The sequence below is a fragment of the Cyprinus carpio genome, chromosome B7 (assembly GCF_018340385.1).
Source record: "Cyprinus carpio isolate SPL01 chromosome B7, ASM1834038v1, whole genome shotgun sequence".
NCBI classification, from domain to species: Eukaryota; Metazoa; Chordata; class Actinopteri; order Cypriniformes; family Cyprinidae; genus Cyprinus; species Cyprinus carpio.
Genome location: NC_056603.1, coordinates 18,439,322 through 18,464,076, shown reverse-complemented (window position 1 = coordinate 18,464,076; position 24,755 = coordinate 18,439,322). Strand labels below are relative to the sequence as shown.

Below are 24,755 nucleotides of genomic sequence, written 5' to 3'. Positions count from 1 at the left end.
AATTTAAGTTGCATTTTTTTTTTCATTAAACACGTGTGTTTTACTCCATACACAGTTCACTGATACATGCCTTTTCTGAAGATATATAATATCTTCCCTGACATCTTATCCCTGATCACAACTGTGAGAGTCACGGGTAACTGTGGCTCATAAATTAAATCCCGCTAAATGACATTCAAATTGTGCTCATAACAATTATCTAACTTATATCTGCCAAATATTACATGATTTAGGAATTTCCTTTTTCAATTTAAGGATACATTTTATGCTTTATTCCACCGTGAATTAAATTCTCTATCGCCTATTCAGTCGTAGCGTCATACGTCGCTTGACGTAAGAATGTTGTCGTCCAATCAGATGCAGGGACGGGGCAGCAGCTTGTGTTTGAAATCTTCGCGCTTACTAGGGCTTTTGTTTTGCTTACTATCAGCTCGAATGTTTTATTTAAAGTTAAATAAAGAAAAATACAAATTCTCTTAATACAACAGTCAAATAATTCGTCGCGGATTCATATTGTACCATATGGTAGGTCATACGCATTTTACAGCGTTAACGTAATCTTTTGTGATTGAGATGAGCAGTTAGCTGCAGCTTTTAGCACAACGCTAACAGTTGCTATCAACTAATGCAAACAAGAGTTTTAAACTAAACACCAGCCGTATCAGACATATGAGTCTGATGATATAGTCTGTTTATGATATATTTAATGACTTTTTATTAGTACGCCGTTACAATAAATTAGCAATCATCCATGGCCTTACATTAAAACATGTTTTGTACAGTCTATAGGAGAATCTTATTGGCTGACGTATAGTATGAGGTTTAACGTTAATTAAATTATTCAAATTCCCCTTATTAGAGTTTATTTATAAAGGTATCAAGCCACAATAAAACAAATCATGCTTTGCCAGCATGGCTACCTCTGTCTTGACATCCAAAAGAGTGGAGAATGTGAAATAATTGTCATTGGGAAATGTTCTTGAAGAATTATTTGAAATCACTCTGTTTATAAATGATTCTCTTGTGTTTTACAGATACATAAACACTAAGAAGAAGAGATTTTCAGTGGGAAGCTGTAAAAAAGGACAATGTCGGATGGGGAGGTGTGCAGCCACGTAAAAGTGGTGGTCCGTGTCCGTCCTTTAAACAACAAAGAAAAGGATGGAAATCACAAGAAGGTTGTCCAAGTAGTCGACAACCACATGCTCATCTTTGATCCTAAAGAGGAAGAAGTGACATTTTTCCGGGGACAGCGGGTAGGCAACAGGGATGTGCGGAGGAGAGCCAATAAGGACCTCAAGTTTGTGTTTGACAGCGTGTTTAGGGAGGACTCTTCACAGGTGGAAGTTTTTGAGAACACCACTAAAGCAATAGTGGATGGTGTTCTAAATGGCTACAACTGCACTGGTGAGACACTTTTTTTTTTTTTAACTGAATCTGAAAAGTACTTTCTGTGCCATGTACTTGATTTCAGCAGTGAAACATAGATTTGTCATCCAGTTTTGGGCTTATATTTTTGTCTTGCTAGAACTTGGTGCAGAATGTGAAACAATGAACAGTATTTCATTAAAAAGTATTTCATAAATTAAAGTACCTGGTGCCATTTTCAAATTTTGTTAGGGCTACAAGAGCATGGCCTTATAAGTTGACCTATGATCCCCCCCCCCCCCTTCCATTCAGTCATGTTAAAGGAATTTTGCTTGGTTGGTGTTTATTTATCATGCTAATAATCTGGTCATTTATGGATTTATTTGATGTCATTATGACAGCTGGTTTAGCAATGATGTTTTTATTACTAAATGTGTGTCTCTTTGTTTGGCCAGTGTTTGCTTATGGAGCTACAGGAGCAGGAAAAACACACACCATGTTGGGTAGCAGTGATGCTCCAGGAGTGATGTTTCTCACTATGAATGAACTGTTCGCTCGTATGGACCTCATCAAGGAGGACAAAGTGTTTAACATCGCTTTTTCTTATCTTGAGGTGAGGTTTCAATGTTTCTCCCTCAATTTAAACCGCATTAAGGATTTATTAGTTATGATTTGTTTTAGTTTTTAATTATTAATATCTGCAGGATATTTTTGTGTCCCTTACTAATATGCAGTTCTAAAATTGGGGTTGGAAAGTTTTTCTGAAAGAGGTCTTATGCTCAGCAAGGTTGCATTTATTTAATAAATAAATACAGTAAAAAAAAATAAATAACATTGTGAAATCATATTACAACTTTAATGTATTTTAAATATAGTTTATTTCTGTTTTGGCGAAGGCTTCAGTGTCAGGTGATCCTTCAGCATTCATTCTTATATGCTGATTTGGAACATTTCTTATTTTTATATCTAAAGTTTTTGCTGTGTAATAGTTGTGTGAAAACTGACATACTTTTTTTTTCTGAATTGTGTGATGAACCAAGATTTCAAAAGGACAGCATTTATTTAAAATATGTTTTTGTAACAATGTAAAAGACTTTACATTAACCTTTGGTCAATTAAATTAAACCTTGCTGAATGAAAGAATTAATAATTTAATTATTATTTTTTTTTTAATCATCCTGACCGCACTCACGGTTTTATTTATTTATCTTGCACTAGTCAAAATATGTCAGTCACCTTAGGCTAAGACACTTAGCAGCATCGATGCAAAACAAAGACGCTTTGAAGGAAAGTCTGTTCACTTGGCGGCCATATTTGCAACGCCTCCAGGCACTTCAAATAAGACCAAGTGCTATATAAATGAATGGGGGAATCCTGAAATCTCAAAAACTACTCGCTGCCAGCCAGTGCGCATGCGCAGTCAAAACACACCAACAAAATCTGAAATGAATTGCCCCATGAATGTTGTTTCTTATGCTCAAATAGCATTTAAAAGGCTTATTTTTCAGGCTAGACCAGCCAGTGCGCATGCGCAGTCAAAACACACTTATAACTGTGCATGCGCATCGGCTGGTCCAGTCTCAGGTTTCTATGGGAACCGAAGCTTCTAACAGCCGCTGCAGTGATGCAATGACTTCACCAGTCAACGACTGGCTCTTTCATTTAGAAGGCAGGACTATCCCGCTATTTTGCGCGTTGCAGTTTCTCCCATTCATAAGTATAGGAGTGAACTCTCTTTGTATTTCTATAGTCTTTGATGCAAAAGCCCACAAAATATTTCAGCTTCAATGCCAGTTTTTGAAGTACCTTTAAAATGAGAAAAAAATACTAAATGCATCTTACAAGAAGTGCAATATTTGTGTTAGCTCTGGCTTGTTGGACCTGAAGTAGTGCCAGTTAGTCAGCCATTTTGTGTTTTGACCAATGGGTTTCTGCACTTTTCCCTGAACAGGTCTATAATGAGCAGATTCGGGATTTGCTAACTAACTCTGGTCCTTTAGCGGTGAGAGAGGACGGCTCCAGTGGAGTTGTTGTTCAAGGACTCACCCTGCACGAGGTGAAGTTGGGCTGCATGTGTCATCTGTGCATTTTCTGTGATTTTGATTCATTGCACTATAGTCCATAAAGAATTGTCGTTTTTACAATATTAGCATTAACTGAACTTTCCCCTATGTGTTATATCATTACTTTGTAGCCCAAATCTGCAGAGCACATCCTTGAAGCTCTTGATTATGGTAACAGAAACAGGACGCAGCACCCCACTGACATGAACGCCACGTCTTCCCGCTCCCATGCCGTATTCCAGGTAAAAGGCTTCTCTCAATCTCGTCTCTTTTCTCTGTAAATATCACATTCAGTTCTGTGTAACTGTTTTTATGCTAGGTTTCATTCTGTGTCGCCCCCGTGGGGTTTGAGCAACTTTACATTAATCCTCTTGTTTTGATATTGAGCGAGTGCTACCAGTTGATTTGCGTGAACGGACAATTTCCAGGAATTTTTGTGCTTCCTGGAAGATTTGATGAGGCAATAATAAATCAAGCTGTTTGGCTTCTCTATTTATTTAATTCCTAGTTTGTTTAAAAAGCAATAAAGCTTTAATCTTTTCTGCAATTCGACATCTCAGTCAACTATCTATTGATCTGGATGTTTCAGAGTTAACTGCACAGTTCAAACCAGTGTCAGCTGGCTTATAAAGTTGTCAGGCAAAAATATAACTATTCAGTTGAACTGAAAGATGTTCTCGTGCCATCTTTTTTCTTCAGATCTACTTGAGGCAGCAGGATAAAACAGCCAGTCTCAATCCAAATGTTCGTGTGGCCAAGATGAGCTTAATCGACCTGGCCGGCTCAGAAAGGGCCAGTGCAACCAATGCCAAGGGGGCTCGTCTCAGAGAGGGGGCCAACATCAACCGCTCCCTCCTTGCCCTGGGGAATGTCATCAACACGCTCGCCAACCCCAAAGTAGGTCTACACCTTCTGTTAAGATTAAGGGATTACCCAGATCTTGTTGAAAAGAGATGTGTTTTTTTATTTTGGATTTAAATTGGATGTTGCAAACGTGGGATGCGATTTGATGGAATGTTTACACTTCCAGTTAAAGTTGTTTGAAGTTTCCTCTTGTGATCTTAAATCGATTAGTCTTAAAGGCTAGGGCTGGGCGATATATCGCATGCGATTGTCACGCGCATTTCGTCAGTAAAGCCGGTTCCCTGATTACCGCTAAATCGCCATCTATGCAATATCGCGTTCATTATCGAAGGCGATTCATCTGTGATAATGAACGCGATATTGCGTAGCTTGCCAGTGATCTATGGCTCTGTATATTAAATGCTGCTCCATTTGAAAGCAAAATATCCCAACCCAGCGGTAATCAGGGAACCGGCTTTACTGACGAAATGCGCGTGACAATTGCATGCGATATATCGCCCAGCCCTACTAAAGGCTTAACACCAAGAGCAATGAGTATATTAGTGTTTACACAAATACATGATAACGCTCTGTTTATTATTAGCATACTCTGCAGTTATGTCGTCTGCCACTTTAAAGTGGATTCTGATTGGCTTTATTGTTTTTATCATTCGTCAGCTGGGAAAAAAAATAGTTCTGGAAATGAAAATTGGAAATGCTCACATTATTGAAACCGTAATAATAAATACCAGTAAAAAACCTTACAACCACATTAACACAAGCTCTTAGCATGAAAACCTTAACCATAAAGACTCTATGCTTATGGCCTTTAAATATTTCATATAATATGCTGCCATTCCTGTTACATGCTTTTTTTCTGTTGCAGTTTGCTCTGTGGCTTTTTCCAGTTTTCATTATTTCTCTTAACAATAATATGTTTGTACTACTGCTATGTGACCATTGCTGGCAAAATTTCTTTGTGATAGTGCATTGATAATAAATTTGTTGTTCGCTATTATTGGTATTTTCTTGATTTTATCATGAGTGCATCAGAAAGTATGGTACTGTCAGCTTTATTTAACACAGTTCTGTGGATCTACCACAAAGCCAATTACCTGCAATCCTGCTGTATTGTAAACAAATATATTTACTGTATCACTATTACTTATCTTCACTTTAGCCCTTGTTGGTCTTTATCCAGTCTGGGTCAGCTGGGTTCATACTTTGCTGTGGCACATTTGCTCTGATGGTATTAGCCTTCCCCTCTCTTCTTTGCTTTTGGGACAAACCCAAAGGCTCCGCTGGCTCTGTGGTTCAGGGACTGATGCTATCAGAATCAGGAAACCTACATCTCAGACTCTGTTGTGTACACTTATCCCTTTCCTCAGGGCTGCTTTGTGTGTGTGTGTGTGTGTCTGTGTGTGTCTGTGTGTGTCTGTGTGTCTGTGTGTCCTGCTCATGCACTAGTGCTGATTCCAGTACGCCTCCACCAGAGACACTGTGTGGAATTGTATCCAGATTTTCCATCTCAGAGACGGTTTGAGGGTAATTTACCACCCAATCCTATTAGCCCGTGACGGATATAGAATGTAGTCTTAGAAAATGGCTGTTAAATCTGCCTTGCGGTGTTTGTTTTGTGCCATAAGCTTTTATAAACCATTCTTTAATTGTTTTTGGGTGTTAGGTGGGAATTAGCTGCTGTGTATGTCTCAGATCCTGAAATATTATTACAAATATTATATTTAACCCTAATTGGTTATGAAAAACCACTGAATGCATTTCTGCTTTTCGAAATTGATTTCCAAATGACTTCTACACTACACGGCAAAATACTGTTCAAAAGTTTGATCGAAATTCATGCTTTTATTCAAGTTTGAATTCAGTTGACATTTAAAACGTTTTTAATGTTACAAACAAATTATATTTCAATGCTTTTGAATGTTTAATTCATCAAAGAATTCTGAAAATAATGGTTTCCACAAAAAATTAAGCAACATAACGGTTTTTAACATTAATAAATCAGAATCAGCATATTAGAATGATTTCTGAAGGATCATGTGACACAGAAGACTGGAGTAATGGCTGCTGAAAAGTCAGCTTTTTCATCACTGCAATAAATGACAGTTATATTAAAATGGAAAAGTTATTGTAGATTGTAAAAATATTTGGCAGTGTTACTGTTTTGATTATCAAATAAATGCAACCCAAGACTCAAAAACATTAAAAAATCTTTTGAAAAATCTTACATTTTAAACTGTATTGTCCATTCAAAAGCAGACCAAGAGGATCCAGTACTGTCTGTATGAACAGGTAACTGAGGTCAGTCTCTTCCTCTAACTAGTAATATCCTTCAGTAATGCCTGTAACCATAGTGACACCTAACAGCAATAAATATCACAATTTTGTTGCATTTGTATGGATTTAATTCTAAACACTTTCATGCAGCTCCTGCTGTTTTTAAACTTTTATGCACATGATACACGGGGCAACTTTTTTGAGCAATGTTGCTTGGGCACTTTCCCATTGAGAATGGGTAACCAATTTGTATATGGATACTTTAGATCCGCCGTGGGCCCTGTGTCTCATCTGATTGCTTGTTGACGGCAACTTTAGCCAAAGTTGCCCCGTGTATCAGCCTCAGATATTAAGCCAGCTTTGTCCAAATAGGTTTTCTTGATCTCCACCTCATATACACTTGCATTTGTTTCCCTTTCCAACCACACAATACTGTTTTCATAACCTGAGAGATGTTGACAGTCCTAATACTGGTTACAGCACAACGAAGCACGTGCTTATATTCCATACACATGTCTACGACCAGTTGTCGACTGCATTTTAGTCCAGGCAGTGCACATCAAACTCGCTCTAAAAATATGATTGTGGTGACTCAGGTCTCTAGTATCTCTGGCTGAGATTGATAGAACAAGAACATCTGCAAAGGTATATGCACACGTCACTCCAGTTAGATTCACATTCAGAAATCATTCTAATATGTGCATTTTGTGCTCAAAAAAGTTCTTATCAATCTTGAAAACAGTTCTGCTTAATGTTTTTAAAAACTGGTACTGATTTATTTTAGTATGATGTAAAAAATGTAAAATTAAAAAGAAAGGCATTTATTTGAAATCAAAAGATAGTATGACTTTTGATCAATTTGATGCATCCTTGCTGAATAAAAGGGTTAATTTTTTACTGACCCCAAACTTGAATCCATTCGAATAGCTTTGTTCTGGGTGATGATAAAGGTTTGACTGCTCCCACAAACATGTGCGTGTGTAACTATTGTAACTGTTTTTTCTCAAACATTTATTTTCAGGGTTAAAGTACTGTAGACGAGTTTACAAGTCCAAGTATCTCAGTGCAGGCTTTGTTTGTGTTTATTTTACTGAAGAGCAAAATAGAGAGAGGCCATTTTTAAATGTTGAGACTGTTCTGTTTTTTTTCCTTGTTGGCATTGGCTGGAGTTTTTCTGCATGCGTACTAAATCTTTGTTTTGTCCTGTAGTAAAGCTAAATCTTAACAAGCCGTTGACCCATAAATATGGGATTGGTCAAAAACCTCATGTTCACTTGAGTTATTTTGGTGCTTGATCAGTGCAGGCCCTCTTTCTGTTTATTGTCTGTCAAAGCTGGATGCATGTTCTTTTCATTTTTCTTGTAAATTGATTGTATTTGCAGTTATGATCTCATTCATGGCTCTGTTTTAGGGATTCTTTGATTTGTTTATGTGATTTCGTGTTTGTGTTGTGTCTTCTGTGGTTTTTGTATTTGACGTTTGATGCCGAAGTGTTTCAGCTGGTGTGTGTGTGTGTGTAAGGTGAGGAGGTTTGTCCCTGTCTCTGGGCCCCTCCGCAGGCAGCTTCATAGGTATTGTTTTCATGCCATCCATCCGCATAAATTAACCTGTCACGCAGATGGCTCTCCTTACCCATGTTCTCCTGGGAGGGCCTGAAACAGGCCACTCGCACTCTCACACAAACTACTAACACAGTCGTGCCAACAGAGAGAACATGCTGCCTTCAGAAATGTGAATTTTCACAGACTAGCTAGCGTGATGGTGCTGCTTGTATGTTTTTTAGGTTACATAAGCTGGTGTTTTATCACTGAAAATGCCCGCTTTTTTAGTGCAGTAGTTCCTAACAGAGAACAAGAAAACAACTGAGAAGTGGGCCATGGTCTTTATTTCAACTTTTTGCAAAGGAGTTTGTGAAGTTCCCAGCAGGCCAACACTTGATTCAAAACTATAATGAAAACATGAACCCATACACAGTCCAGATGTAGGCTATAGTTTGAGACATCAGCTGGACGAGATCAGATATACAACATTTCCACATTTCCCTCCCCTGACTGCTGTGTTTTCCCCTGTGTTTGTGTTGGCAAATTGTGCATGTCATTCTCCATGTATGTTAACTGTTCCACGTCAGCTCAGTGGAAACTTGGCTTTGATGTTTTGTGTGTGGATGCTGAGATATGGACTGTGTATCAGTCACTAGATCCTGAGATTAATTAGACCATCAGTTTGTGAATGCTTTTTTTGTGGGTCAGACAGGCCAGCGAGATGAAAGCCAGAGTGCCAGCTAGCTGTTTGGGCATGTTTAACAGCATGAAGCTGTTGAGATGAGTCAAATCTGAAATTATTGTTAGGATGTGCTAGACGGTCTGTCTGTATCATTGTTATTAGCGGTCTTATTCTGTGTTATGAAAGAAAAGAAAATACTGAAAAGTGAGAATGTAGTGGTTTCGCTTTCAAAATTGTCTTGTTTTGAAATTTAAAATCTCTGAATTACTCCATAATCGTACTCTGAAGTGCTTGGCTTGCTGTTAATTTAAGTTAAGCTTAAAATCTTATTTGCTGTTTTCCAGTTCAAGTTATGACATTTTGATTTAAAATTATAAGATTTATTTGTCTCGCTTGCATCCTCTCCAGGGTACCTTAAGTTTTTAATGCAAGTGGCCTTGTAATAATGTTTAGCATATTTTAGGAACATTTCCATTTAAAATGCTTTTAAAACTATCCAAATGCAAAGATTCTCCATTGACTTAAAAAAAAAAAAAAGAAAGAGAGAAAAAAGCTTGTCTTGGATTGGTGAAGCTTAGTGGCGGATCCATTGTAAATGAAATGTAAACTCATATCAGAAACGGCCTAAAATGAAATTCAGGCCTAATCATATAATCTCTGCCGAGATTTAGAAGGCTGTATCTGTTTTATTTTTCAGTCAATGTTTCTTGTGTGTTGTTGACGGTCTTTTCGTGATATTCTTGAATTTGATTTTTCTTTGCTTTGGTTTGTTTTTTATTCTCAGTGTAAGAAGACACACATTCCATACAGAGATAGCAAGCTGACACGGCTCCTCAAAGACTCTCTCGGTGGAAACTGCCGAACTGTGATGATCGCGAACGTCAGCCCGTCCTCGCTCTCCTATGAAGATACACACAACACTCTCAAATATGCCAACCGCGCTAAGGAGATCAAATCCACTGTAAGTCCTACACATACAAGCGCAGCTTCAGCAGTCCCCCAACCAACGACATGCCTCAAATCACCCATGAGTTCACCACATATCATTATAATATAGATCATATTTCTGATTCTCTCTCCCTGTATTTCAGCTGAGGAGTAACGTGATGAGCTTGGACAGTCACATTGGCCAGTATGCTGTCATCTGTGAAAGGCAGAAAGCTGAGGTAAAAATGAATCTCATCCTTAATTACGTCTTAATGTGGAACTATTTACTTTGTAAATCTGGTTTGCTTCTCCTGTTAGGTGAGATGGGTCTAATCCACATGAGACTAGCTTGCCTAATGAGAGTGTGTGTGTGTGTGTGCGCTTGCAGATTGTCATGCTGAAACAGAAACTCAAAGAGTACGAAGAGCGGAAGGTGGAGGTTCCTGCTCTTAATCCAATCCCCGTCCAGAGGAGAGCCGAATTTGAGAAGTAAGCAGCACGTGTGGCTACGTTCAGTCCAAAAGTGTGCACTCAAGCGACACAGCAGACTCTATTTGCAGGCACCAGCATGCGTCTTGAGACCTGTGTTTTTGTTTGTTTAGATGTTGTTTATTTTATGCCATGTGTGATGTGCACCTCTTTAACGCTGTCCTTTGAAACTTTGAATACGCCTCAATTATTCATGAGTAAGAGTACACAGGACAAAGCCAGACACCATCGCAGGTGGAGGTCTCCTTACCTCTGCATTTTTCATCAGGCCCAGTGGAGAGTGGAGACATGTGCTTTATGTTTCTTTAATTTTTCACATTAGTTTTTTCCCCCTTTTCCTTTTTTGGTTTATTGCTTGTTTTGGACAGTAAATGTATCACAGTTTTGCCACACGTCCCACCACCCACCCTTCAGCCTCTAGTTTCAGTCATTCCATTTTTGTGTGAGTGTGTGTGGTTCTTGTCCGCAAAAACCGCCGCAGCATCCATAGATGGGAGGGAGAAAATGAAGGACAGGTGGAGGGAGGAGAGAAAGAGGGAAAATAGCAAGGGTGGGAGGGAAGGAGGAGGGGAAAAAGCTGAATGAGTCTCACTCCTACGTGTTTCATTCACTGGCATCAGAATTCACAACTTGCCGAGCGAGTGAGAGAGAAGGGGAGAGGTGCTTAGCATTAATAATGCAGGAGTCTGGCAGTGTCGGCACTGCACCAACATTATGGCCCCAAATACAGCCTCTGCACTCTCTCTCTCAATGGATTTTTTTTTTTTCTTTTTTTTTTTTAATCAAAACTTATACCGCCCACACACAGTTCAGGTGATATCTCAAAGCATTCATTGAGGAGCCGTATGCAGTGTTGCAGCATTGAAGGCTCTCAGTGGAGAATGTGTTTGAATGAGAGCATGATGCCTTTAGCACTTACTTATATTAAACAGAAGAGAAAAGGGTGCAGTAAGGTGAAATATATTCTCAGTTATTATAGAATGCATTCATAGCCAGCTGTCAGGTATGCTTCATGTTTTTCTCAATGCGACTTACACTACCATTCAAAAGTTTGAGGTTGGTAAGATTTTTATATGCGTTCAGTTCACCAAGGCTGTATTTATTTATTAATCATTGACAAAGTATTGCTAGAATATTTTGAAATATTAACTGTTTTGTATTTTAATACATTTTAAAATGTAATTTTTTTTACCTGTAATGGCAAAGCTGAAATTTCAGTCCTTAGTTTCGTGTGATACTTCAGAAACATAATAATATGCTGATTTGGTGCTCAAGAATCATTCCTTATTATCAGTGTGTTGAGCTGCTTAATAATTCTGTGGAAATTGATCCCTTTTTCTTTTTTTTTTTTTTTTTTTTTTTTTTAGGATTCTTTGATTTAAAAGATTAATTTGAAATATAATTTTCTTTATTGTGACTTTTAATCCATTTAATGAATCCTTGCTGAATAAAAGTAATTATTGAAAATCTTGCTAACCCCAGACTTTTAAACAATACTGTACATGTGAACTAAACCAGATAATTAAGACTGGCAATCGATTTCTTTTTTGACTTGTTCATTTTTTCTGGGCATCCATTGTAATTGTATTAATATGCACGTTCATGTTTATTAACTGATTTTGAGTCAACATTATTTTTAGTTTATTTATTTATTTTTTGTAGGGTCTGGGTGCTGTTTTGAACTATTTTATTTAAACCATGATTAATTCTATTGCACCTTTTTCTTTTCTTTTAGTTTTATTGTTTTTTGTGTTTATCAGATAGTATAATGATGAAGGTGCAGGGAGAGAGGACTTTGTCTTTGTCCTTATGAGCACATGACCTCTTATAGGTCAGGAGCAGTTCAGTGCTTTCTGTGCCACAGTTCTGAAACCTTTTTACTTATTTTATCATTTCTACAGATAATATAAAGAGGACAGGAAATCATAGTGAAGTGCTGCCTTTGTGTTCTGGAGCGTATACATTAACTCCTATTCAACTTCTGTAACGCAGAACTTGAGAGGAAAAGTGAGAGTGACATCCATTGAATAGAGACAATAACTCAATGTCTTTTGTGTTTTGCAGGATGTCTGAGTCCCTGCGCAGCGTGTTTGCGGCACGTCTGCAGGTCCGTATAGAGCATCTGGACATCGAGAAACAGCTGAATGAAAGCAGGCTGACTATGAGACACAGAGAGCTGTGGCATCAGCAGAGTCTGATCTTCTTCCCTGACAGCAGGGCCGAAAGGGTAACAACACTGATTCACACACACACACAAGGTTGTTTTAAACTCAGTGATTTCAATTATTTATTTTATTGGTTTTGATAAGAAATTGATAATTTTATTCAGCTAATAGTATTAAGTTGATGATGTTTTATAATGTTAGAACACACAAAAAAAGCTAAAATAAAAAAGCTTTGAAGCTTCTTGAGCACCTAATAAGCATATTAGAATGATTTCTGAAGCATCATGTGATATTAAAGACTGGAGTAATGGCTTCTGAAAATTCAGCAGTGTCACCACAGGAAGAAATTACAATTTAAGATATATTACATTCAAAAACAACAAAAAAAATGTTTTAAACTGTAATAATTTATTTACTTTTTTGATACTATTTTGATCAAATAAATGCAACCTTGGTAAGCACAAGAGACTTATTTCAAAAGCATTAAAAAAAATCTTACCAACACCAGACTTTTGATATTGTGTTTGGTATTGTAAATTATAAAAATTTCCTCTATCCATGCTTATTTTTTTACCCGCTAGAAATGGTTGTCTATAAATGATGAATGACTGGAAAAGTGATAAATTCATTGTTCAGTATGTGTGAACCCTGATTTAGTCATCGTTTGTTTTAGGCCACCTGTAAGTATGAGCGTAAACTGGCCTCCCTGAAGTCTCGTCAGGAGCACTTGCAAAAACGCTTGATGGAAAGTGAAAAGCACTTCCAGGAGAACGAGGGATGGCTCCACCGCATCGAAAACGAGATGAAGCTGCTTGGACACGAAGGACATTCTCCAGAGGTCAGGGCTGGGTCATTTTTACTTCAGATTAGGGCTGCATGGGCAGTATACATGTGTATACACATACATGGTCAACCAGTAAAGCTTATGCTAAACTCGAATTAAAAAACTATTGCACACACTGCAAATTGTATCACAGACACGCACTTCCAGTGTAGACTGCATTGTCAATTGTAATAAGAGCGATTTGTGAAAAGCAAACTGTTGGAAATAGGAAAAAAGAGCAGGGTCTAGAGACGTGTTTTTAAAAAACATTTTGATTACTTTATGATGAAGTACTTTGTTAATTTGAAACTGCTTTTGCACCGATGGCCAGATTGATCATTCATCTGTTTTGAATAATCTAACCTTCAGGGTTGTCTCCAATTTAAAAAATTTATAAAAATAATCAAATAAGATAAAAGGCACTTTTTAAAATTTAAGAAATCACTAGACTCTTGGAAAATAGGCAGTACTTCATGTTTATGTAATATATAAACCATTGTGAGTTTGAATTTGCAGCAAAAATAGCATGTATTGTATATCGTGATATAAGAATTTGTCATACCGCCTACCCCTGCAACAGATCTATGTTGTTGTTTTTGTCCTTCAGCTTATTGTGATATTTCTTTATTTGAGGGCTCATTTCAGTCCCGGAGTGGACAGCCTTGGCCTGTTATCCTTTTCGAAATGCCATTATTGAATGTTTTCATGTTTTCTACCCGAGCATTGAAGCTCTAGGGTGCCAGTCTGCAGTGTTGTGATGTCTGAGGCAGACATGATCCTCAGAGGCCCTGAATAGCAGAGCTCTTCTTGAGCTCATCAGACAACCAAATGCACTTAAAGAGGGCTAGTGTTATCTTTTGGAAGAACTGGCATAAATTGCAACTCTGTATCTTCATGTACCTGAGCCTTTGTTAATTTGGCAGTAACATTTTTATGAAGCAATTGACATATTTAGCTGTTAATCAGTCTGCATGTAGGAGTCGAACATATAAAAATATGCAAAAATCACCATTTCCCAGTGGTTTTTGTGGACAAGCTGAAAATATTGTGTGATCTTTGTTTTTGCCCTCATTTGTGGCCCTTTGATAGACACTTTGATAGTCTCTCTCACCCCCTGTTTTAGCTCCTCTCTCCATTTCCCCATCAGAGGATGTCTTAATAAAAGAAAATCAATGCTTTTCCTTCTTCACTCCCTACAGCTGCTTACCTAAATCCACACCTCTTTTCTCGCTCTCTTTTTGCTCTCCTGTTTTTTTTTTTTCTTTTTTTCCTGGAAGTAGAACGGAGTAGTGACGCACCCGCCCATCAAATGTTCTGTGCTGTGCTGTTTTGCGTTTTCTTGCGTCAGAGGGGGTAGAAGACTCCTCAGAAGGTGCATTTTCAGTGAGACCGAAAGAAAACAAGGAGTTAGACTAAAAACAACATCTAAGCCGTTTCATCATTTTTGTGGAGTCTTGCCTATGTTGCCTTTCTCATTATAGCGCATTGATGAGATGGTTTAATCTCGTCGTTCTCTTCTTCACCCAGAAAGCCACGACAGTCTCACTCCTGAGCTTGATATTCTATTTAAAATTTGCCATCTAATAGATAGATGACCTATGCATCATTTGTGTTCACTATGTAAAATGAATTGTCAATATTGTTGATTTTAATGCATGATTTTTGGCCATTTCTGAGTTGATCTTTGATCTTTCGTTACTTGTCTTTAGAGAGCATAAGCATCTCTGATTTAAAATCCAAATAAGTCTAAATTATTTACATGAATTAATAACTGTTTCAAGATTTGTTGACATCATCACTCGAAAATCGAAATTTTTCATTTATAAAAATGATGAATTTCAAATTATGCAAGTTAATTGCAAATCAATATTTGCTTAGAACAGCTCCTAAATTAATATTTCAAATATGTTAGTTTTACAAAAGCGTTGAATAGAGTAACATTTTTTCCATATCATAGAACATAAGCCTGTTACTTTTCCTTTTTAATTAATTGCATAAATGAACACATTAATTTTAGAGGCCTAATTAAAATGTTTTGGTAAACATATTCAACTAAATATTGCTATTCATTTTAATTTCCTTGTATTTATTAAATTTATTGCTGAATATATATTGCTGTTATTTTGGTGCATATAAATGAAAATGTTCAAATATCATTCTTGTTTATTTTAAAGGGTTAGTTCACCCAAAAATGAAAATTAGCCCATGTTTTACTCACCCTCAAAGCACCCTAGGTGTATATGACTTTCTTCTTTCAGATGAATAAAGACATTAAAAAAAGAGGTTAAATTTTATTTTGGGGTGAACTAACCCTTTAACTAGATTGCATTTTCATCTCGACTGTTTGTTCTGTTGAAAGGATGATGATGATATGCTCACAATAGCATTAATATCAAGGCAATGTGGATGGAGCTACTGGTTGCTGCAATTATTGTTGCATTTTCTTTGTGTTTTTGCATACAGGAGCTGAAAAGGGAACTGCAGTGCCATCAGCTGCAGCTGCAGATCACTGACCTTCAGCAGCACATCAAGCACATGAGCCACCTCATCAGTGTTCAAGACCAGGAAAACACTCAAACGCACAAGTATGAGTCAACACTTGTAGAGGTTTTGCACCAGGTTTCATAATTCTGAGCTTAGTCACCCAGAACCTATGTGTTTGTGGGAAACCATGCGTACTTTTATATGTTCTGCATGGTTCTTTGTAGAAAGTTCTTTGTGTTATTCAGATTAATTAGAAATTTGCAATGTAAATGCCTCCATCTGTATCATTCAACTTGCTCTCCACCTGTCCTGTCAGGTTGGTGAACGCCCTGCTGTCCACCTGCCGCCGACAGCACCTGGCGTTGAAGGCTGCAAGCATTGCCACAGATGACGCTGAGTGGGAGGAGCTGGAGCGGCTGGTGCATAGAGAGAGGGGTGTGGTCTGGGCAGACCAGGAGAAAGCAGAGGACAGGGATGATGATGGTGGCACAGGAAGCACTCATCTACAGCCCATCCTGTCTTTCTCACACCTCGTGTCTCACCAGAGCACGCCATGCAGTGAGTGAAATCTTGATCAAACAGTCAAACTTTCAAATTAGAAATGTTCTTTCTGTAGCAAAACATCTCACATTTAATGCATAGTCTTTCTTGAGCCTGCTGCTATGCTGATGCATAAAGCATTTCACCAAAACTTTATAGAGTTAGCTGACCCACAATGTCTGACTACTACACAACCATTCAAAAGTTGGGTGTCGTTGTGTGGTTTTTTTAAATACGTATTATCGAGGGCACATTCAATTGAGAACCAAATCAGTATTTTAAAATTATTTCTGAAAGATCATGTGACACTGAAGATTTTAGTAATGTCTGCTGAAGATTCAGCTTTGCCAGAAATAAATTACTTTTTTAAATATATAAAAAATAATAATAATATTTTGTTTTTACTTTATTTGATTAGAACATTAAAAGCACTAACATTTTTTTTTAATCTTACTGAGCCTAAAACAAAGCAATAAAAGCCATTTTATTGATGCAGATAATAAATATGCAAATAGTGCGAATTATAATTTTAGCAGATAAACATGACTTCAAACATCTGGCAAATCAATAGATTTTTGGTTTAATTATTAATTTAGTTGTAGTTTTTCTAATGCTGAATATGTTGAATTTTTTTTTTTTTTTTTTACATAATTTATTTAATGGATCATTTTTAAAACTTTATTCTTTTTTCTTATTTTTTTAATCTCTTTTTGAAATGCTATTTATCTTTCCTGTTTTGGTGTAACGTCCACGGCTGAGGATGCAAGGAAATAATCCAAAAGATAATGTCAGTAAACTTCCTGCTTCCGAGATGAGCCATCTCATTTGTGTCACACAGCCACCTCATAGTGATCTCATTTTATGTCTGCTTGGTGATTTACTGTTCTCCGTGTCAGTGTAATGCGATCTGCATTGTGTGAACGTTGACAGATGTATGTGTCTTGATTTAAGACGTGTTTAGTTCCCGTGCGATGTGTATGCTGGACTGAAAAGGAAGGACCAGCACAAATGAATAACAATGTGTTCTCTTCACTCAGGCTCAGAGAAACACACACGCCGAACCTCACAGCGTCTCAGACCAACACACTTATCTAAAGGTAAACTCATCTCTGTCTCCCCTTTTTCCCCCCAGTGTCAGCTTCAACATATTCTGCTTAAGTCATCAATCCAGCTGCCCGAATCTGTCACATTGCCCATACTGACAGCCCGTGTGTGTTGCACAGTTGTGAAGGCTCAGCTAGACCGTTCATGCTTTGTAAACTAGCTTTGTTTACAATAGTCCCCTTTAAATGCATCAATCATTTATCATTCTCCGTGATAATTAATGATAATCTTCATTAAGAGTCAAATCAAGTCAGTGCCTAAAATAAATAAAAGCAAAACTGAAACATAATTATGTAAATAACTTTATTTTAGCTTAGAAACTAACAAGAGCTGTTTGACATTCTCCATGTTGACCGAATGAAATACAAAAAATGAGCTTTTCACAAAATGGAGGGAATCGAGGAGTGGGAGAAAGGGGAAAAGGAAGAGAGGAAAGCTTGGGGAAATTGAAGGAGTGGTGAGTTATTGCTCAGTAAATGGAGAGTAATGATATTTGCTGCAGAACAGGTGTTCCTCATTTGATTGAGACACGCTGTGGGAAATGCACACATTTCAGGGATATACACAGACACCCAAAAAAAAAAAAAAGAGAAAAGTGGGGGAAAAAGAAGAATAATACTAATAATAATTATTTTAAAAAAAAATATATTGTAAACTTTTGCATTGATAGTATTGGAATATTTTGCATTGTCGAGCGTAGTATTTATTAGAAACAAATTTCCTATGTCTATAATTCCTCATTTTTGACAAGGACGTTTATTTTTTTACTTTTTCCCCCCTGTCAAATGATTGTTTAAATTTGAATGATTAATTTTAAACATCATATGGGATTTGACCAGGTCAGGACAGTATAAAAGTTCATTTTCATTGGAAGCAAATGGAGCTTTTTGAAAATGATGAATAATGATTTGTTTGCTGCCTGAAAAGAAACATAAAATGTGATGCATATTTCATACAAAAATGGTGTTCAGGTTTTTATCAGTCCACTGGGGGACCAAAAAAGAAAAGAAAAACACACATTTGCAAGTTTTTCAGGCTGTTCTACTGAGCTATTGTAAGGACAAACTAATCCCTGGCTCTGAAAGATTTCATTTTAGCCACTTAGAGAATAAGATCCAAGATTCATGACCTCTAAATTCCTTTGTTTTGTTATAAACATGAAATATAGCATTATTTCCTTTCAGACAGATTTCAGTTCACACTAATTTTCTGTTCATTTCTAAGTGTTTGTGTAAATGCTCTGTCCTATTTTTGTAAATGCAATGCAGCATGCTCCAAAATACATTTGCTACTTCGTTTTTAAAAAGAGATCCTTATTTTCAAGGTTCACAATATCGAAAAAGTCCTGCTTGCATTCATGCAGCAGAAAATAAGAGCTGTGTTCAGTAGGGCTGCATCGTTATTAGACCGATTAATCGTCAAATCATCGATTATTTAGCCGATTAATCTGTAGACATTTATTGATTATTCAGCTTTTGCAGTTAAAATATTGAATTATACATATTCTAACTAATAAATAAAGGTAATCACTTCAGCTTTTGAAAGTCATTATGTAATTACAGTTATACAATTAATTTATAAAATAAATATATTTGGCACACAAAATGAGATGGCAGAGAAACTCTTATTCACCAGTTAATTAGCTATATGTAAAAGTAACTGAATGACACATCATTCTACCTAACATCTCCTTTTGTAATTCATATGGATAAGAAACAAAATAAAGGTAAGTGATGTTTTATTTTTGGATAAACTATTTTATTCACAACATAATTTCTCTTAAAATATCTTATAGAGTTATGATAATCAAAACAGTCCTTAGCTAGATCAAGCTTTGATCTCTGCAAACCAAACTATAACTTTAATGAAATGTTGTTGTTTTTTTCCCCACTAATAAAAAGATTTTATCATTAGCTAGCTCCACACTGGAGAGCTGCTTTAGAGCAGTAATTCTAACCGAAAGCGACACTGACTCTGGTTTTTCATGTTTAATACTGTAAAGCTGCTTGATTTGAAGGTGCTGTATGTAGGATTGACACCGAGTGGTTGAACTAGGTGTTGCAGTCCAAATTCAAAATATTGGAGTGTTTTTTTTTTTTTTTTCTCCCGCCCCCTCCTCCTCAGACTTGATGCACACGCAGGTTGCCAGATTGAGACACAAACAGGACTGAGCGCACTTGATGATGAATTAAATGAAATACGCTGTGTTTTCCAGCAACTGGCAACCCAGGGTGCCGAAATACAGTTGGGTAAACAGGCAGTGGTAGGGTTACACAAACCAAAACAACAACAGACATTCTGGCCCGGAACACACATTTTCAAAGGAGAATAACTGACTGTAGCATTGTTTTTCAGATAAACAAGTATGTTAACTTAGCATGTTTCTTAAATATCTGCAAACATATTATGGTAATTTTATGCTTTAGTAGAGTCAAAAACTTATATACAGCATCTTTAAGGCTATCTATTGCATAAAGTACTATATAAATAACTGTGACGTGACTGGACTTTACTGGGGTTCTGAACTGCAGAGCTCGTGCAAACATCCACATCACTGATGCATTTTTAACTGCTGCTTTCTCACCACTGTCAGTTTTTGATGTGTTTATTTTATTGAGAAGAAAGCTCACAGTATATATTTACATAGTCATCCAAACGCCGCTCTGCAGCCTCAGGTTCGGCTGTGTTTGCTCTGAACTAAAGCGCTGTGTCTTCTTCTCTTGAATTGCGTCAGGAAAGCTGAATTAGTGTCTTGCACTACAGCGCCACACTGGTCAAACCACGTTATTACAGGGTCTTACATTAGGTCATATGAGATCAAATGACTACACGACAACAAAAATATTTGTGGACAATTTTTTATTGTCGGTAATGTCGGCTGATCATTTCAGCCCTAGTGTTCAGTGCTCAGCGTTCCCTACTTAAAGACAATAGAGATGGAGCCCTGTCTGCAGGAACTGAAAGAGATACAGAGATTCAAAGAGAGGGTTATGAATGAAGCTCCACCCCACCCCCACCAGCGACGCGCTTCATGACGATACCGTCGCTGCACTCGTGCTCAAGTGCTTGGTGGAGAGAGGGAGCGAGAGCATGAAAGGGTGGAAAATAGTGATGGAATAGAGGACAGAAGCAGGAGGGGTCACGTGTCAACGCGCACGAGACTGCCTCTCAGACTTAAGCCTGTGGTCTGTTTCTTTCCATTCTCCTTCCTTTTATTGCTTTTACTCTTTTCTTTCACATTTCTGTATGTGTTTGTCTCTGTGCTGCTTATTTTTTAATCAATCATTCTTTATATCTCCATTGTCTGTCTCTCCTCCTCACCTCGCCATCAACGTCTAGCCTCTCAGTAGCGCCGACCCTCCACCCTTCCGAAATTCATTCATAAAATCATTGCTCGGTGCAGGGAGGGGGGGCTATTACATATCGTATGAAACACTCCTGGATTGGGCGAGAACGATTCTGCAATAAAAAGAGAGCAAGCAATGAGAGAGCGAGAGCCAGGCGACCCTAATCCGCAGTGGCTTCCTCCAGAAATAGCGCCTCATGCATGTTTTAATCCCACCAGCCAAAAATATGCCACCAATTACTGATCGCACCTATTCCTCTGCCTCTGCTCTGGGCCATACATCACTGTCTGCCGCCCATCCTCTCTCTGTTTTTTTTTTCTTCTTCTTTGCATTGTCACCTGATCACCCTGTGCCTCTCAAATGAAGTTATATCGCCTGTGCTTTACAGCTGCCGGCTTTGAGAGGCCGTCGAAGCAAAGCACAGTCGCTCTAACTTTCATAAGAGGCGTTTTCAGTTCTCAAACTTTCTTTTGCTAAAAGAGTATAGTTAGTCATTAACAGGATGTCAGGTCCTCTCCCATGCAATCCAGATTTCTGAGAATCAGCACTGACTCAGAGAGAAGGAGAGATGGCTGTGTGTCAACAGTTTAACCAGCAGGAGCTCTGAAGCATCGCGATTGGTCAAGAACGCTTAAGATGCAGCCGCAGTGTCTCTCTCTCCCTCGCTTTTCTGCATCGTGTGAGTCAGTGTGCGGCCAGACTGCGACGTGCTCCGGCATACTCCGCAACTCAATATCCAACGTCAGACCCCTCCAACAGCTTCCTGGAGCCTCCCTTGCCTTCCTCACCCACACACACCCACCAGCACACACACACACACATGTACTGTCTGTCTTGACGGCACAAAAGCACCTGCTCTTGAATACTCGCGTGACAAGCGTGGATAAATGATTCGCTGTTGTATGAGTAAATAATGTTTGTGTGTTTTCATCAGTAATGAAAACTTGCATGTGTGTGAGAGCTAGATGTGTTCAGGAACGTGCCTCACAAATCAGATGACAACACCACTGAGTAATATTATAATATGCCAGTTACTTGTATTGGTCAGAATTCATTCCAACATTAATGGCCCAAGTACTTTCTACTCTGGAATATCTGAAATTTGTGACTGGCATGTTTAATGCAAACATCTCCAATTCTTGAAACGGGTGTTTTTGTTTCATTAGTGTTTGCAATACATAGATATGGAAAGATTCCCAATTCGACTGCTCCAGGCACATAGATGCGGCCGCCATCTTGGAACGGTCAACTTGATGTCATTCGCCATCCTGTAGGTTCGCACAGAGCCGTTGAGCCGTTCTGTACAGGATTGTGGCATCTTTCAAATATTCAGTGATTACTATGGTGAATGATGTCAAGTTGACCATTACAGTATGGCAGACAACTTACGTATAACATCGTTAATGAGGCATCTACGTGTACGTATCAATTTTGCGATATAGTGCTACAGTTTATTCTCATCTAAACTTTAACATTATTTTAAATTGTTGCAGTTGGTATGATTATCTGAAAACAGGTCAGTTTCTTCAGTCTGTCTGACTGTCTGTCTGTATATCAAATCAATTAAGTTCATTTGAACACTTTTTTACAGCATAGAAGTTACAGTGTACTATTTAAAATGTTTCAATGCATATTTCAAATTTCTGATCATAATGTTGTTGACATTTTAGCTTTGATTGGGAAGTGATCAATATATCTCAGATTTTTTTTTTTATCAAAACAGTTTCATGAGAAGTCTTTTCCATTTGGTGATGTCTTCTATTGAAGCTGATGAATTTGTGCTGCTTTTCTCTTTTAGGGTGTAGCCCTCAACTTCAGGATGGAAATGTTGAATGTCCTCTTAAAAAACCAATCAGGAGGAAGCTGTCCGTGTCTCCTGCCAACCCAGATGAGGATGGGCCCAATCCTGTGCTCTCCCATTACCCCCCTGCCGTTCAAGAGGTCTTAAAACAGGAGGGCATGTTCCCGCTGCAGTACACTCCTGAGGAGCAGCCACACACCTCCAGCAGCTTTGATCCAAACTCCACTATCGACATTGGTCACAACGAGGACCCATCAGGTGGTAACGCCACAATCATCCTATCCCCTGAGCCCCCTGGCCACACAACACTTAGGGCACTGCGTGCTAACAATGGAAATGAGCCAGCTAAAAGGTACAATTTGGTGTGAAAACAGTATAATTTGTATTGATTAGTAAGTTCTGTTTTGGCTGGTGTGAATAAGTTTCTTTCCCATTGGTTTCTAGGTTGGAGATCCCTTCACTATTAGACCTGCGAAAATCCAAACCGTCCTACATGGCCATGACCTCAGCTGCTCAGGTCAAGCGCAAGTTCAACTGGTGTGTGTTTATTTTGGGACCTGTTCGCTGGGGCTGTTTCAAATCATGCCTCGTTGACATTTTGCACTCTTGGTGTTTTCCAAAATCTCACTTTGTGTCTCTTTGTATCAGTTCCAGCACTGGGAAAGAAGACAGTTCTCTGGCCGCGTCTGCAGCACCCAAGCGCATAAAGAGAGATCTCTACGAGGCGTCTAAACCACTGCGAATCCGACATTTTGGAGGTTAGTATGCTATTCTCAATGCAAAAAAAATTACAGTTACCCTCTATGGGCTTTCCATTTGTATCTTGGAAGTGAAACATAAGCGTCTCTTATTATATTCCATTTATGAGGTCCTCACATAATCCATTATGTTTGGTAAAGTATCGTAATAGTGTAATGGGCGGGCCGGCTGACAGCTGTGAAAGAATGTCAGGCGCACAGCCAGAAGCGCACAATCTCCTCCTCCCACTCCCAGTGGCTCATTCACGTTCTTTCTCCTTAGTAATATAATGCCACGAGTTGGCTGAATTTACCCGTTTCATAAAGTAATAAGCCACTAGAGGCCGTGCATTACAGTGGTTTTTGCCATGTTAGTAAGGTGTTTTTGGGCCTAGCTGCTTTTTTTAAGTGACCGCAGTAATATACGACACCAATGTCTAAAAATAATCATGCAGTCGATTGACTAAAAAAAATATCATTTGGCATGCCATTTTTTGTTGAACTATTGTTCAAAAGGCTGCATATATTTAATAACAAATGCAGAAAAACTCCAAATATTGTGTAATTATTGCAATTTAAAATGGCCTATTTAGGGCCCAAGCACCAATGGTGCGAGGACCCTCTTGGAATTCCTCAATTTAATTAAAATATAATTTATTCCTGTGATTAAAAAGCTGAATTTTCAGCAGCTATTCTAGTTTTCAGTGTCACATGATCCTCCGGAAATCATTCTAATATGCTGATTGGCGCTCAAGAAAAAATATCGATATTTTTAGGCAATCAGTTATGATTTTCCAGATTTTTTATTATTAAAAAATAATCATAATTCTTCTAATCTTTCTTTCTTTTTTCTCTTTCACCGCATCTAGTATCATCAGAGAATGAGCCAAGCCGTAGAGTAGTACGGAGTGTGTCTGAGGGAAACCTCCATCAGCTTGACCAGCGTAAGCCCAAGTTGAGCTCACTGAGGCCTGCTGCACTGTTTAAAAGAGTCACCAAGAGGATGTGAGAGGCTTCCACTTGCTATTAAAGGCACTGTTCTCTCATTCACTGGCCTCCCATACTTCTCATTAGAGTTGATGTAGAAAAGATGTAAAAAGTTTTTTTTAAAATATTTTTTTTATTATTGTTTTAATTTCAGGAGCAGGTATTTGGCCTTAATTATTTCTAGTAAACTGGATTGTTTTTATATTAATGTTTTAAAATATGTATGTGCATAGAAAACTTGTCCAGCCTAATATGAAGCTCTCAATAAAGTATTACTTGATGTTCAGGTCTTTTAAAGCAACTTGGTGTTATTATTGCCAATGAGTGACTTTTTTTCTCCCCTTTTTAAATGTTTTAATTAAAAAAATCGCTCCATTTAGAGATCTGCTTTCAGATCAACAAGTTTCTATTTCATTACTGTTTAAAAAGAAATATCAGTTGAGAAATATTGACCTTGTCTATTTTATTGAGCTTTAAATGATTTTTTTCCTCATTGTTCTTACATTCACAAACTTGGACTGTTCGCAAATAATGCAGAATGTTTCAAGATTCCCAAAAA

The 24,755-nt window shown here is 37.9% G+C and overlaps 1 protein-coding gene across 1 annotated transcript; it reads left to right on the top strand.

Moving 5' to 3' along the window:
- Positions 1 to 352: 352 nt before the first annotated feature.
- Positions 353 to 24,493, top strand: LOC109102308 (kinesin-like protein KIF18A). Its single transcript, XM_042727681.1, has 18 exons — positions 353 to 525; positions 1,035 to 1,407; positions 1,824 to 1,981; positions 3,320 to 3,424; positions 3,563 to 3,673; positions 4,131 to 4,328; positions 9,577 to 9,753; positions 9,884 to 9,958; positions 10,108 to 10,208; positions 12,273 to 12,435; positions 13,047 to 13,211; positions 15,660 to 15,781; positions 15,997 to 16,238; positions 17,258 to 17,317; positions 22,470 to 22,824; positions 22,917 to 23,009; positions 23,121 to 23,230; positions 24,079 to 24,493. Exons 2-18 carry the CDS (start codon positions 1,089 to 1,091, stop codon positions 24,216 to 24,218), a joined length of 2,694 nt encoding a protein of 897 aa, XP_042583615.1. The 5' UTR covers positions 353 to 525; positions 1,035 to 1,088; the 3' UTR covers positions 24,219 to 24,493.
- The last annotated feature ends 262 nt before the right edge of the window (positions 24,494 to 24,755 follow it).

Bases quoted from the DNA above. Each gene is read 5' to 3' on its own strand.
- LOC109102308 (XM_042727681.1), top strand. From the start codon at position 1,089: ATGTCGGATGGGGAGGTGTGCAGCCACGTAAAAGTGGTGGTCCGTGTC. The intron at 15,782-15,996 runs GTATGAGTCAAC...CTGTCCTGTCAG, and splicing joins GAAAACACTCAAACGCACAA to GTTGGTGAACGCCCTGCTGT. The intron at 17,318-22,469 runs GTAAACTCATCT...TTTCTCTTTTAG, and splicing joins ACCAACACACTTATCTAAAG to GGTGTAGCCCTCAACTTCAG.